The 14,928-nt window shown below is 42.0% G+C and overlaps 1 protein-coding gene across 1 annotated transcript in view; it reads left to right on the top strand.

Moving 5' to 3' along the window:
• Positions 1–14,928, top strand: part of HMCN1 (hemicentin 1) — a 319,979-nt gene that overhangs the window by 143,745 nt on the left and 161,306 nt on the right. Inside the window, exons 15-22 of the mRNA XM_045027042.1 lie at positions 265–423; positions 1,347–1,541; positions 2,397–2,495; positions 6,992–7,119; positions 9,408–9,552; positions 11,063–11,175; positions 13,500–13,659; positions 14,250–14,424. Of these exons, the coding sequence (XP_044882977.1) occupies positions 265–423; positions 1,347–1,541; positions 2,397–2,495; positions 6,992–7,119; positions 9,408–9,552; positions 11,063–11,175; positions 13,500–13,659; positions 14,250–14,424 (1,174 nt within the window). The remainder of the gene's footprint in view (positions 1–264; positions 424–1,346; positions 1,542–2,396; positions 2,496–6,991; positions 7,120–9,407; positions 9,553–11,062; positions 11,176–13,499; positions 13,660–14,249; positions 14,425–14,928) is intronic.

Genomic DNA, 14,928 nt, shown 5'->3' with positions numbered 1-14,928 from the left:
ATCAGTTAGAGGTTGGCTTATTCACTGAAGAAAGAGGCTTTATAGCTCTTCTTAAAAAAGTGATTTTATCCAGTCTAATGTAATGGTGGATGTTCTCATTCTCTGTTGAATGGAAGCCAATGTATTTATCTGGGAGTGCATAATTAAATATAATCGAACAATGATGTAATCTCAAATTGGGAATGAAAAGGATATTTCTTTCATTGGAAACAGTTTTGGAAATACTCCGTGTTATTTCATGTTATCTTTTTTATGTGGACCTAGGTGACCTAGAGTTGAGGGCGTCGATGTTTCTTATTATTGATTCTAATCGGGGTCTTTTGAAGATCCAGGAAACACAGGATCTGGATGCTGGTGATTATACTTGTGTGGCCAGCAATGATGCAGGAAGAGCATCTGGCAAGATAACTTTAGATGTTGGTTGTAAGTATCCTGTATTTAAGTGCAGTAACTGCCCATGATTTAAATGTTTCCATTTCCTGACATTGGAAAGACTCACAATTAGAGACCTAGGCTTCACATTAACTTAACCTGTGCTTATTAGTGAAAGATTGCGCAGATCAGTTAACCTTTCACTCTGTCAATAACACCAAACTCCATTCCTCTTACATCTCCTTTCAAAAATGTCACTGTGCCTTCTTCCATGCAGCTCTGTATACTTGGAATACTTTCCAGTGTAGTTCATCAAGCCAGCTCCCTTGCCTCATTCAAATCCTTCCTACAACTTTTCCTCCTCCTCACTTCTTTTTGCAAAGCTCATGAAAAGTGAAGGGAGGGGAGAAACATTCCCCCCCTTTTTTTTTAAAGCAGTGCAAGCATGAAGATGTGCACATGCCACACTGACCTGAATAACCACACAACATTATTGTCACTCTTGTCCTTCCTCTCCTCTTTCCCCAACCTTTTTTGGTCAGACAGTGACACTGACTTGTTGCATCATGTTGAATATTGGCCCTAGTTCTGTAAATTACTCTGTTGAGGCAGATCTTTGTGTCTATATGGAGTCCTGCTTTTGCCAGAGAGGCTTTTTGCTAGTGTAGAGATCCTCTCATGCAGTGTAACTTACACAGCCAAGGTCTTAGTCTGTAAGATCATTTGCACAGAATTGGGTATATTCTTATTTCAGTGAAGTGCCTAGAATATTGTTGAGTACCACCAAAAATAAATAAATGATGATGCAAGACTGCAGTTGCAAGGTTTTGCTAAATTTAGAACCTGCTGTTTGGATATTACATGCTGTATGATGGGACATATAATTGAAATTGTAGTTTAACCTAAACTGCAAAGGGAATATTAATGCCATGTTACTTCTCTGTTTTATGTTCTGTGTACTCCATCTCTCCCAGCTCTCCCAGTTTTCACACAGGAACCTAGTGATGAATCTGTGGATATTGGATCAAACGTGACATTGCCTTGCTATGTTCAGGGTTACCCAGAACCAAAGGTTAAATGGAGACGGTTGGATGGCGCGCCTCTTTTCTCCAGACCCTTTGCAGTTAGTTCCATCAGTCAGCTCAGAACGGGTGCCCTGTCTATTAACAGTAGGTAGACAAAAATCTATAAAGACAAGATCATAAAATATATACTGTAAAAATATATTTATCAAAGTTACTGTAATACTTTAGTATTTATTTTGCCTTTAACAATGTCAGTTTTTAGTACAGACTATATCCATTTAACATCAAAATTCCACTGGCATTCTGGCAGTAGGGCTGAATGCACTTCAGTTACCATTTGAATCTCTTTGTATTTGAGTGAGAATAATGTCAGTGCCGTAGAAGTACAGTATTTGGGGTAAGATTAAAATTTGGGTCCTGGCCAATTGTTGACACTAAAGATTCCATGGAATCTTTGCAAGAGAAGAGGATGTTAACTCCATTGTTTGTGCCAAGTCCTAGTTTGGGTAGCTATTGTACATTCTGCCTGTCTAATTTCTTCTTGCAGCTTCAGTTGGCTATTGTATTCTTCACCTTTTGTTCTAAACAGTTGTGCGGTATTGTTCTGCGTTGTTAAACAACTGCCTTGTTCCCTCCCAGACAGCTATATTCTTAGATGGGTGAAGTGATTCCAGTAGGTACTGTTGGTAAATTGCATTAAAATCCTTTGGGATGAAAAGCAGTATATATAAAAGGTTGCAATGCAAATATATTTCACTTTTAATATAATTGTACTTGACCATTCCTTGTCACTGGCCACAATGGAGAGAAGCAATGTCCACATAAGAGAACTTGAAGAAGAATAATGCATTATGTGTATATAATATAATGCGGCCAGTGACAAGGAATGGCCAAGTAAAATTACATTAAAAGTGAAATATTTTTGCATTGCAACCTTTTAGTGCAAAACAGTTTAAGATAATGCAATCTTGTCCTTTTTTAAATTTAATTTGTTTTTAGATTTGTGGGTCAGCGATGAGGGAACTTACATCTGTGAAGCTGAAAACCAATTTGGAAAGATCCAGTCACAGCCGGCCACAATAACAGTAACAGGACTGGGTAAGGCGGGTTAACATCTCAATCTAACCTAGCAAAAGGATTGACTGAGGGTACATCTACACTACGGGATTATTCCAAATTTACATAAACCGGTTTAGCAAAACAGATTGTATAAAATCGAGTGCACGCGGCCACACTAAACACATTAAATCGGTGGTGTGCGTCCACGGTCCGAGGCTAGTGTCGATTTCTGGAGCGTTGCACTGTGGGTAGCTATTCCGTAGCTATCCCATAGTTCCCGCAGCCTCCCCCGCCCCTTGGAATTTCCGGGTTGAGGTCCCAGTGCCTGATGGGGCAAAAATCATTGTCGCGGGTGGTTCTGGGTAAATGTCATCAGTCACTCCTTCCTCTGGGAAAGCAACGGCAGACAAGCATTTCGCGCCTTTTTTCCCTGGATTGCCCTGGCAGATGCCATAGCATGGCAATCATGGAGCCTGTTTTGCCTTTTGTGATTGTCACCGTATGTGTACTAGATGCCGCTCACAGAGGCGATTCAGCAGCGCTACATAGCAGCATGCTTTTGCTTTTGCATGACAGCAGAGATGGTTACCAGCCATACTGTACCATCTACCATACCATAAATTGGTAATAAGATGATCATGGTTACCAGTCCTTTTGCACTGCACCATTTGCTGCTGTCATAAGTGCCCCTGGCACTGATCAGCCAGGGGTGCAAAATCCAAAATTGGGAATGACTCCCTGATTCAATTCCTCCTTTTTGGTATCTAAAAATAGAATCAGTCCTGCCTAGAATATGGGCAAGTGTACTAGAGAACCACTGTATCATAGAACCAGAGAGCACAGCTGCTCTGTGTCAGATCCCGAAGAAATTATGAGCTGTATGCTATTCACAGGGGGTGCTCCTGCAACAACCCCACCTGTTGATTCTGTTCTTCCCCCAGCCTTCCTGGGCTACCGTAGCATTGTACCCCCACTTGTGTGATGAAGTAATAAAGAATGGAGGAATAAGACACAGTGACTTGTTAGTGAGAAATGAGTGGAAGGCAGCCTCCAGCTGCTATGATAGTCCAGACAGGACATTAAGCAGTGTGGAGGAGAGGAGCCCAGCATCCTGCTGCTAGTCCAGGGGCAATTGAATCTTTTCTTTACACATGAAGGGTGGGGGCTGATGGAGCTCAGCCCCCTGTTGCTATGATGAAGATGGTTACCAGCCATACTGCACCATCTACCAGGAAAAATTAGGGCCAGGCGCCCTTGATCGACCTCACGGATGCTAGTCGGCATGGTTACCAGTCCTTTTGCACTGTCCCATGTGCCAATAGGCTGATGATGATGATGGATATCAACCATATTGCACCATCAGCCACCCATGGCGGGGAGGGAGCAAGGATGTTGGTGTTGAGTGCTGCAGCATTGCGTCTATCTGCAGCATTCAGTAAAGATAGGGTGACATGTAAAAGAGTCAAGAGAGGATTGTTTTCCCTTTCACTTCTGGGGGTGGGTGGGGGGGTGCGTAAATTGCCGAGCTATGCCCTGACCCACCGCGGACACTGTGTTTGACACTAGAAGCATTTGGAGCTCAGCCAAGAATGCAAATGCTTTTCGGAGACTGCAGGAACTGTGGGATAGCTTGAGTCCTCCAGTCCATGAGCGTCCATTTGATTCTTTGGCTTTCCGTTACGCTTGTCACGCAGCAGTGCGCTGAGTCCCTGCTATGGCGTCTGTCTGGAGATTTTTTAAAAATGATTTTGAATTTCGTCTTCTGTAACGGAGCGCTGATAGAACAGATTTGCCTGCCCTTACAGCAATCACATCCGCGTGGTCCATGCTGGAGCTCTTTCTTTATTTTGATTTTTAACTGCATCGCCACACGTGCTGATCGGAGCTCCACGCTGGGCAAACAGGAAATATTCAAAAGTTCACAGGGCTTTTCCTGTCTACCTGGCCACTGCATCCGAGTTCAGATTGCTGTCCAGAGCGGTCAGTGGTGCACTGTGGGATACCACCCGGAGGCCAATACCGTCGATCTGCGGCCACACTAACCCTAATCCGATATGGTAATTCCGATACTAGCGCTACTCCTCTCGTTAGGGAGGAGTACAGAAACCGGTTTAAAGAGCCCTTTATATCGATATAAAGGGCCTCTCAGTGTGGACGGGTGTGGCGTTAAATCGGTTTTACGCTCCTAAAACCGATTTAAACGCCTAGTGTAGACCAGGCCTGGTAGAGGTTCTATAGCTGTAATATATCTGACCACTCTTTCTTTGGATATGAGCCCAAACCAAATACTTTCAATTTAAACACCCCCAAATTCTGATGGTATTTGAAATCTGATCCTGGAATTGAATCTGAACTTAGCAAATGCTCCCTCTTTTTATATCGGTCTGAACAAAAATCCTGAACGTGAATACTTCTGATCTTTGGGGTGTGGGAAATCCAGACTTGAATTAGGTGCCTTGAACCCATGTCTAATTTTCATCTATTGCCAATAATTTTATTTTTATATAAGAAGTAATTAATAAAAAAGTTAATTTCTTCTGTGTCCGAAATAAAAGAATCATTTTTTTAATTAGAAGAACTAGCTGTATATTATGAATACAATTGTCTTTAAAATTAGAAATAGTAAGCGTAATTCTGTGCTGATTTACATCCAGTGCAGACCCTTGAGGTCATTGGGGCTGCACAGGGGGTAAGCCAGTGCAGAATCTGGACCTTAGTGAGAACTATTCCTGTCCAAGAGTCTAATTTATTTTCATACAAATTAGTTTAGAAGTTTTGGGCCTGTTCCTTGTTGGGTTCCTTCTCCCCAAACTCCCCTTAGCTTAAATAAGAGCAGGATTAGGCCCTTGGTTATGCCCCGATAGTCTGAAGCTTCTATACTGAGTTCAACACCTTAAGGGACCCTAGGTAGGATTATCAAAAGTGACTGAACTGGCCCACCACTTTTCCCATTGAAGGCAATGGTAAAACTGCCATTAACTTTAATGCGAGCAGAGCTTTTGAAAATCCCACACAAAACTTGTGACCTGGTCTACAAATCTTAATGCATAGTTTTATGCACATACTCATCTGACAGAATTTGTACAAGAAAATAGGATACGTACTTGCAAATCAGATGTGTGTGTATATATACATACTTATACTAACTGAAATAGGAATGGAACATGGAACAGTGTAAACCAAAATCATTGAGTTTTGCACATTAGAACATTTTTTAAAATCTTTTGACTTGCTGCAAGACTTGAATTAGTTCCAACTATACTTAATTAAATGGATCTTCAAAAAGGTACTTTATCCTTAGTTTTGTTTTATCCTCCTCCTGTTAGAAAAGTTTGTTAAAGGCAGAAAAATCTTCATCATGAAAACATTTTGTGATGGGGAGTGGGAGAGGTTTCCTGCCATAATTTATCTTAAAAACTGAAGGTAGCAGGGAGAGTGCTCAAGGCAACTTCTTGATAAAATTGGAGTATAAGAAATCTCTGTGATTTAAGAAGACAGTGAATGTATAGTTTGTACAAGAGTTATCTTTAAGTAACTGGTTTTATTGTAGAGAGTGGGAAATGAAAATAATTAGACATAATGCTGTGAAATGTGTGCGTTTGTAGGAGGAAGTGAATGGGGGTCCATTTATGCATTCAGTAAAGTGTTTTTTATCTTGGACCACATGTCAGGAATCTTTACATTCATAGCAAGCAGCACTTTATAAACAGTCAGTTTTTGACCTATCTAAACGTTCTGTTTAATCTCCGCTATTTCAAGGTCACTTTAAAAAGCAAACAAACAAGTGAAGCTGTTTATGAACTGGTAAGCAATATGTTAGATATTTATTGGCATCCAGAACTTTCTGCCGGGCTGTTGACCTTTCCCATGAGAGCTAATAGCTTGTGCTCAGAAGGGAAGTCACCTCTTGGTCATGGCTCTTGTGAACCTACCTATTTCTATTCCTAGAAATTCTGCTACCAACAAGAAATAAAAAAAAAATTGACTTTACATCAATAGAATTTGAGTGTACAGGAAATGCAGGGTCAAGCCCAAAGGGAATACTGTTTTTATAATTTTGAATGGACAATCTCTGACCTATGTTGACTTGCTGTTTGCTCCAACCCCTGCACTCATTGTCTCTTCACTTCAAACCTGCCTCTCATGCTTTCCTCCTCCTTCTCTTCTCTCTTGACCTGTGTCCCCATTGTCCTCATACCTTCATTGTCCCCCATCCCTTCCCTTGTCTTTACATTTAGCTAGTTGTCTCTTGGCTGACCCCCATGTCCCTCCCACCACCCCCCTGCAAAATATATCTTGGCACTAACATGACATTTGCCAGCTATCACGTTGTTCACTCTGCCTTTCCTCTACCCTTTGTCTGTCCTGTATATTTAAATTATAAAGTCTTCTGTGTTTTTACCATAGCTAGAGCAATGGGGCCCCATTCTTGGTTGGTCCTTGGGCACTGTTGTAAATCATAATGATAGTAAGGAGTATTTCATTTTCTGCAAGCACATAGAAATGCGTAAATATCTTTTTTTTTTTAATTCAAGTTGCGCCTCTAATTGGAATGAGCCCAGCAGTAGCCAATGTAATTGAAGGACAGCAGCTTACTTTGCCTTGTATACTGCTGGCTGGAAACCCAATTCCAGGGCGGAGATGGATTAAAAATGATATGGTGGTAAGACACTCTTTTTTTATTTTTATGTATAGTCTTGCAGTTTCATATTCCCTGAGGGAGAAAAATATGCATTTAACATTTTAAGACATGATATAAACTAAGCACCGTGTAATATAGCTACTGTTCTTAAGCAATTATTTTTTTTGTATATTTTTTTTGGGAGAAGAAAGGTTGTAAATAAAAGATTGCAGCAAATAATTGGTATTTCATCACTGAAGGAAGTGATCACACGAGAGTTCCATGTAAGAAATATATCTGTCTACGGTAAGGTTTGCTAGCCTGAGATTCCAGCTGATGGGAAATTACAGAAATTACAATCCATAAAGTGGCAATCCTGGTGGAGATCATGTGAGAAACAGGCCTCTGGGTTCATTCCCTGATTCCAGGTCAAGCTTTCCAGCTGGGATAGTTCCTTCTGCCCTTTTGGGTAGTCTCCCCAGAGGACGTGGCTGGGACTGCATTTTGCCCACATGGATTTCTCCCTCAGCCGTCACTTCTTCCATAGCATCCTGTCTTGGGCTCTTGTAGTTCCTGGGGGCAGGGCAAGAAGAGCCCCTGGGGGGGCACTTTCACCTTGGCTAGCCTTCACCTCTAGTTGTCTCAGACTCCTGGCCCATTTGGTTTCCTCTTGGCATCCCTGGTAGGCTGTCAGCAGCCATGTAGTTTTCCATTAAGCTGACCACTTCAGCCAAGGTCTCCAATTGGTGCTTCAGGACCCATCCTCATCCTCTGATGGGGAGTTTTGGGTGAATTTCCCCACCAGAATGAGTTCAGCAACCTGCTCCCCCATCCAGGTTTCCAGTTTTAGCCAGCACCAGCAGTGCACCCTCAATCTCTAGGTCACCATGTGCGGCTGGATGCCAGTGGATACTTCTCTTCCTGAAAGCAATGATGGTGCATCTCCTCTGAGGTATCAAAGTAATGAAGGATGGTTGCCTTGACTCTGGGGTAATCCTGCACGGTTGTTGGGTCGAGCCCCCAGTTGGCAGCCAGGGCGGATCTGGTCAGATGAGGGGCCAACAAGATGCCAGGGTGCATGGCAGTGCTACTACTACCTGAACAAAGGTGGTAGGGACCATATCCAGGTTGTCACCATTTTTGTAAGCTTCACTGGCATTGGTGTGGCCAGCGAGGTGGGGTCCCTGTTGATGAATCCCATAAGGACAAGAAAAAGGACAGTATTTGTTGCACTAGGCATTACTGCTGCTTCTGTGGTTGTACTGCTAGGTCTCTAATTGTTGCTGCTGTTGCACATCTGTGGTTGCTGTTGGAAGGCCAGCTGCTGCTGTTACTATTGCTTCTGGTTTTCTGTAGCCAACTTTGATAGTCTATCCAGATCCATATTTTTTTTAAACAAAGTCCCTTCTTCTTATACCAAGCCGATCAGCATACCCATATTCTCATCCAGTTGTCATGAAACTGTCATGGTAGCACGTCCCCTTCAGGCTTCATGGGGAGTACATGCACATGAGTCCAATTACTCCATCTTACCCTAGTGGGTGCTATGGGACATCTTTTTAGCAGGCTGGTACTCACCTTCCAGCCAGAGCCTCTCAATTGTCTCATCTACTCTCTGTGTCCACCTAACAGCCTCTAGTTAGCAAAAGGAATTAAGCAAAAGAAAGGCAAAGAAAAAACTCCCTCCAGGATATGAGATATGAACAGCTCCCTCCAGGATATGGGCCTCTCTTTCTTCAGAGGGGTCCTGGGAGAATCAGTGTCCTCCTCAGTGTTCAGTGGGCTCCAGTGCCAGCCTCAGTTCTTCTCCATTTCAACTCAGGGGTCCTGCACCCTCTTTCTGCAAGGGCAGCAGCTCTGTAGGTTGTATGTCCTCTCTCCAGGGCTGCTGATGCTTAACAGTCTGTTCCCTTCTCATGGTTGCGCCCATCCAGGTCGAGTTCCCTCTTTTTACCTCTCCAGTCCTGGCACAATTTGCAAATGTGAAAGGCCACTCCAGCCCACTGGCTCCTGGACCCCTTCCATGCTAGCGAGCCTGGTCACAAGCACTCCTTAGCATTAACTGGGAAGCATGTTATGTATGTGTACTATGTCATAGAGTAAATACTCTTTTTCTGACTCCAGCACTAAAAGGTGCCTTACCTGATGTTACTGAAATCCTATTCAAAATATATTTCATGTGACAAGTGGAGGAATGTTCTTTTGTATTAACATGACTTTGAGAAAAAGGCCCGAGTTATTACATCAAAGCCACTAGTATCTGAGATACTTAGGGCTATAATAAAATTGTGTGTTTTCCATAGTTAAAACATACTTTCCTCTTTCTCTAGTTGGTCCCAAATCCCTATGTTAATGTTCGCAGTGATGGGAGTCTGCACCTTGAAAGAGTTCGTCTACAGGATGGAGGGGAATATACTTGCATGGCAAGTAATGTAGCTGGGACAAACAACAAAACTACCACCGTCAGTGTATTTGGTAAGGGAAATGGTCTCAGGGCTTCCATTTGTTTTCAAAATAAGGTTGCACTTTTTGGAAGTAGTAGCTTGTGGAGAGAACTTTTTTTTAATTTAAAATTACAATAATACCTCGAATTTACTGGGCGCAATGGAATTACAATGTGGAGTAATGCAATGGAGAATCAGGACCCTGCATATAATGCACTTAAATGATCAAGCCTGCCCTGTTTGAAAAAGAGGACAAAAAAGACTTTTGACATCCATAAAAATCTTCCTATTTAATTGTCTACAAGTGATGGGTTTTGCAGACTCCCTTACTTTATTAACAAAACAGACACACAAGTGGGAGTTTATTGGAGTACTATGCCAAGTGCTATCTAAGAGGTTACATAACTATTGAAAGGGAGCACAACTCATGAGAGTACAGTGCTTAAAAATAAATCATTTGGCAAAGATGCATTTTTAATACCATGAAAAATGGAAGTTTCTCACTCATGGTGAAATGAATGTTTGCTCTGGAGTGACCCATAGTGTCATGGTCTGAAATTCTTACATGTTAAATTAATCAAGGGAGACATATTTTAAATTTCACTGAGAATGCTGGAACATCCTTTTCAGTACAAAACTGAGCGCTGTACATGTTGTTATTTGCCAATGCTTTGCAACTGTTTTGAGTTTGACAAACTCTCTCTTGTGAGCAGCTTTTTGGGAAGATTTTTCAGATCTTGGGAACATGAGGTAGGGTGAAAAAGTTGGTATGTGTTGTTAAAGAGTCTAGAATATAAGGGCAGGATAGTGTAGGAATATGAAGCCTTTTGTCTCTGTCACTAAATAGGAATCAGGCCAGTTTGATAGTGAACTGAAGTCTTTATTATCTCTTATCTGTTTGGGGTCTGTGGGAACTGATTTGGAGTTCCCAGTCAAGTTTCTGCAAAAGCCAGTACATTCCCTACAAAAACCTTTACTAGCATTTTTAACAACTAAAGATTGAATGAGCATGGAGAGTGACCTACCTCTTGGCCTTGGGCCTGGAGTGGTCTGTCCTAGAGAAGTTCCCCATTGATGGCAGTGGGTTCATCAGCAGATAAGCTGCATCCATTTTCACAGCAAGTGCAGACGAGAACAAATCATGCCCTGCACCATTTCAGAAAACCTTGCTTAAAACCTTTTTGGAGGATGTCCTAACCATGGCTTTCTGAAATGATGCTGAACATAGTCTGTCATGGTTTTACACATGTTCTGAAATTGTGTGCACCCAAACTAGTATTTAACTTGCTGATGACACTCATTGTCAGCAACAGGTAATTTTTGTATAGACCACATCTTAGGGGCGGTAGCGCCAAGTCTGTGTTGAGTCATTGAGGGCAGAGTGAAATTTCTCAACTCCGTATTCTAATAGGTATTTTCAAGGCCCACTTTATGTAGATTGAGTCTTCTTTGCTGAATAGCAGTTGATTGGGTACAGAATACAGTGTGATAATTATACCATGGTTTAAAATATGTATCTGTGTGTATGTATATATTTTTAGTTCTACCTATCATTCAGTATGGACAGCAGATATTCAGTACAATTGAAGGAATCCCAGTAACATTACCGTGCAAAGCAAGTGGAGTTCCTAAGCCATCCATTGTCTGGTCCAAGGTAACTTCTAAACTTTGAGCTGTTTAAGTTAAAAGACGAACTGAACACATGATTTAGCTATAACAGAAGCTATGTACAATGAAGGCAGCCAAAAATCTCTATCCTAAGGGACCTAGAAAACACTCTTTATTCATATCTGCTTCTGTTTTTCCATGCAGTACTCTCTGGCTGCGACACATTCAGCTTCCACACTTTGAAAAGCTAGAACGACTTTATTGGTTATCTCTGGATCCTTTTTTTTTTTTAAGTCTTGGAAAAGGTTAATATAATTATTGTGGTTTGAAAAATTAGGGATGGGCAAACTGCCATAGATTGAGAGTTCAGATTCATTTTGGAGGCTTATTTAAAGTGAATTTCTGCTCTGAAAAGTGAGTATGTAATAATGGCTTCTTCAGGGGACATTATGTAACTGATTGGAACTCAGTAAACAATTCTGTTCGTTGTACTCAAGAAGGAATAGAGTCCAGTTCAGTCTCTCTCAGCTATGTTGGCTTTACAAGGCTAATAGGAGTAAAACACAATAAAAGCTTATTTTTGTCATTAAAGTTATTAAATATGATTCTTGATGCACATAGGGAGCAGACCTTTTGAGTAAGAAGGTGCCTTTTTAATCTTATTTCAGATTAGAATGACAATTTAAGACATGATAGAAGTCTCCAAATCTCTTGAGTCTCCAGAATTAGGATGCAAAGCTCACAAGGTTTTCTGTTATGATTCCCCGCACTTGCACTCATATTGCTTGCTGGAAAGAGAAGCAAAGGGTGGCCCCAGAAACAGTGTAGAATGTTATTCAGACATTTCAGAACTTCTGGTCATTCCTAATATGGGTGACGTTTGGGTCAGAGTTCTTATGGTAACCAAGCTATTTTGTTTTCATCTCTGTAATAATCATTGGGCCTGCATTCTACCCTCAGTTACTATTCTGTTGACTTCAGTAGGATTGCCTGGAGGTTGTATTGCTGTTATTAAGGGCAGAATTTGGCCTAGTGAATTATATTAAATATGTGGATATTACATATTCCTCAACATAAAGTTTAAAGCAGCAGTGTTGAATTGAAGTCTATTGTCCCAAATCAAGTACTCAGATCCTTACTTATATACAGTGAGCCAAATTCTCTTCTCAATTATGCTGGTGTTATCCAGTCGACTTTAATGACACAGGTGAAGCTAAAAATTTGGCTGAAAATCTGTATAAAAGAAACATATATCTGTATAAATCAGTATTTGTAGATAGTTAATATAAATATGTATAAGGCATATAAGAATATGTACCACTGTTCATAAATTTGTAGGTTACATAAAGTTATTGTGCATTACAAGTAGCTTCCTGAGTGCTTTCTTAGCCTTGTGTCAGAAGTCCAGCTCTTAAGGGAGCCTTACACCTGGAACATATTTTGGGGAATGAGTTTAATTATTCAATCGTTTGAGATGCAGTTTGAGGTATACCTATCAATGACAGTTTTCAGAATGGTGCGGGGGGAAAGCAGCAGTGGATTGGACTAGATCAGGGGTGGGCAATCTACGGCCCGTGGGCCAAATCCGGCCCATCAGGGCTTTCAATCTTGCCTGCGGAATTGCCAGCCCCATGGCGCACGGGACTAAGGCAGGCTCCTTGTCTGCCCTGGCCCCGCGCCGCTCCCAGAAGCAGCCAGCACCATGTCCCTGCAGCCTCTGGGGGAGGGATGGATGGGCAGAAGCCTACGTGCGCTGCCCTCACCTGCATGCACTGCCCCCTGCAGCTCCCATTGGCCAGGAATGGGGAACGGAGGTCAATGGAAGCTTCGGGGATGGTACCCACAGGCGAGGGCAGTGCATGGCCGAGCTGCCTGCCCTACTCCAACTCCCAGGAGCCACTGCCAGACATGCTGTCCACTTCCAGGAGCGGCGCGGGGCCAGGGCAGACAGAGAGCCTGCCTTAGCCCTGCTGCGCACTGCTGCCACCCCAGAGCCTAACCCCCTGCCCTGAGCCCCCTTCTGCACTTCTCACTCCTCCTGCACCCCAACCCCTTGTCTTGAGCCCCTTCCTGCACAACGCACCCCCTCCCACACCCTAACCCCCTGCCCCAGCCCTACATTCATGGCCCTGCATACAATTTTCCAGATGTGGCCCTCGGGCCAAAAAGATTGTCCACCGCTGGACTAGATGAACTGTTCTGAGCTACTTTTAGCCCTAACAAGTTTGATACTTCTAATAATTTAAATGTTTCTGTTAGGCTTCATTTTATCTCTGGAAGCGTTGATTTCTATTTGATCAAGCACTTGTACATTGCTATTTTGTCTGAGAAAATTCATAGGGTTTTTATTATTATTTTTATTTTGTACAGAAAGGAGAACTGATTTCTCCCAGGAATATGAAATTTTCTGCTGGGTCTGATGGAAGTTTGTATGTAGTTTCACCAGGAGGAGAGGAGACTGGGGAGTATATGTGCACAGCAACAAATGCGGCTGGTTATGCAACACGGAAAGTCCAACTAACTGTTTATGGTAAGTATAAGTTAAAATCAAACGTATTTAGCCTCCAGCAAGCTGTTTTCAACTTCAAAATGCACTCAGTTGGAAAATCTGAAGTGAAACTCAGGTTTACCAAACTTCCCATTAACCAATATCTAATTGTGGTCCCCAGGGTTCCATGGTAGTGAGATTAAAGGGATTATGCTCCAAGAAGTACGGTTCCTTTAAAGCAGTCTGGTTTGTACAGTTATCTGGCATTCACTTCTTTGAGCTCTTTGCCTGGGAACCTCTGGCCTTATTCTGATTTCATTTATACTGGGGTAAACTGGCAGAAACTCTACAAAAGTTAATGGAATTACACCTTGTAGGAGAGAAGAGTGAAGCCCCTAGAGTGCCTTTTGATGCTTTCTGACCATCTCCCACTATCATCTGAAACCCTGTTTACCTGAAGGTTTGGACTATGCTCCAAGATAGTCGGATAAATAAGTTTGGATTTTTGTATGCTCAATATGATGTAGGATAGTCTAATCTGAAAAAGTTTAATTTACACTACATTATTTTATCTTACACGTGAAAATAGACAACATATTTATTTCACTTTATTAACATGTTTTTTATTTTAGTGAAACCCAGAGTGTCCAGGCCTGGAGACCAGCAAGGAAGTACATATGACAAACCCATAGAGATTTCAGTGACTGCAGGGGAAGATGTCACACTTCCATGTGAGGTGAAGAGTTTGCCACCCCCCATAATTACCTGGGCCAAAGAAATGCAGCTTATCTCTCCATTCTCTCCAAGGTAACAAAATGTGATAGAAACAAAACAAAATGCAATTTCTTCTAAGCTCTCAGGTTTTTGGAAGTTTTTATTTTTTTTAACTGCCTGTTCCATTCTGATGAGTGAGTAAGGCGTTGGAAAATCTGTACTTCTGTGACAGCTGGTTTTGAAATTCTCATTCCCAAACTCAGCACATTATTCACCTTTTTGAACTGATTTTTTTAGGCTTTCCTACTGTTGGCATTTTACAATTTTTTCCCAGGCTCTCAGATTCTGCTCTTGGTTCCTCCAGTGTAAAACCAGAATTAGTTTATTGTGGTCACTGGAATAACTCTGCATTTACACTGTGAGGGGGCAGGGCGGGGGGGGGGGGGGGGGGGGGAAGGGAAGAGAGAAATGAGAGCAAAATCCATCTCTTAAGTTCTACAGTCCTGTTAAAATCCCACCATGGTCTTTGTTGGCCTCCATATTCTGTACAATACTGTGTTGTTTTGTCTAACATATTTCTTACAACATGCATCACAA

Source organism: Mauremys mutica, chromosome 8 (genome assembly GCF_020497125.1).
Source record: "Mauremys mutica isolate MM-2020 ecotype Southern chromosome 8, ASM2049712v1, whole genome shotgun sequence".
Classification (NCBI taxonomy): domain Eukaryota; kingdom Metazoa; phylum Chordata; order Testudines; family Geoemydidae; genus Mauremys; species Mauremys mutica.
This window is presented reverse-complemented; position numbering and strand designations above follow the sequence as displayed.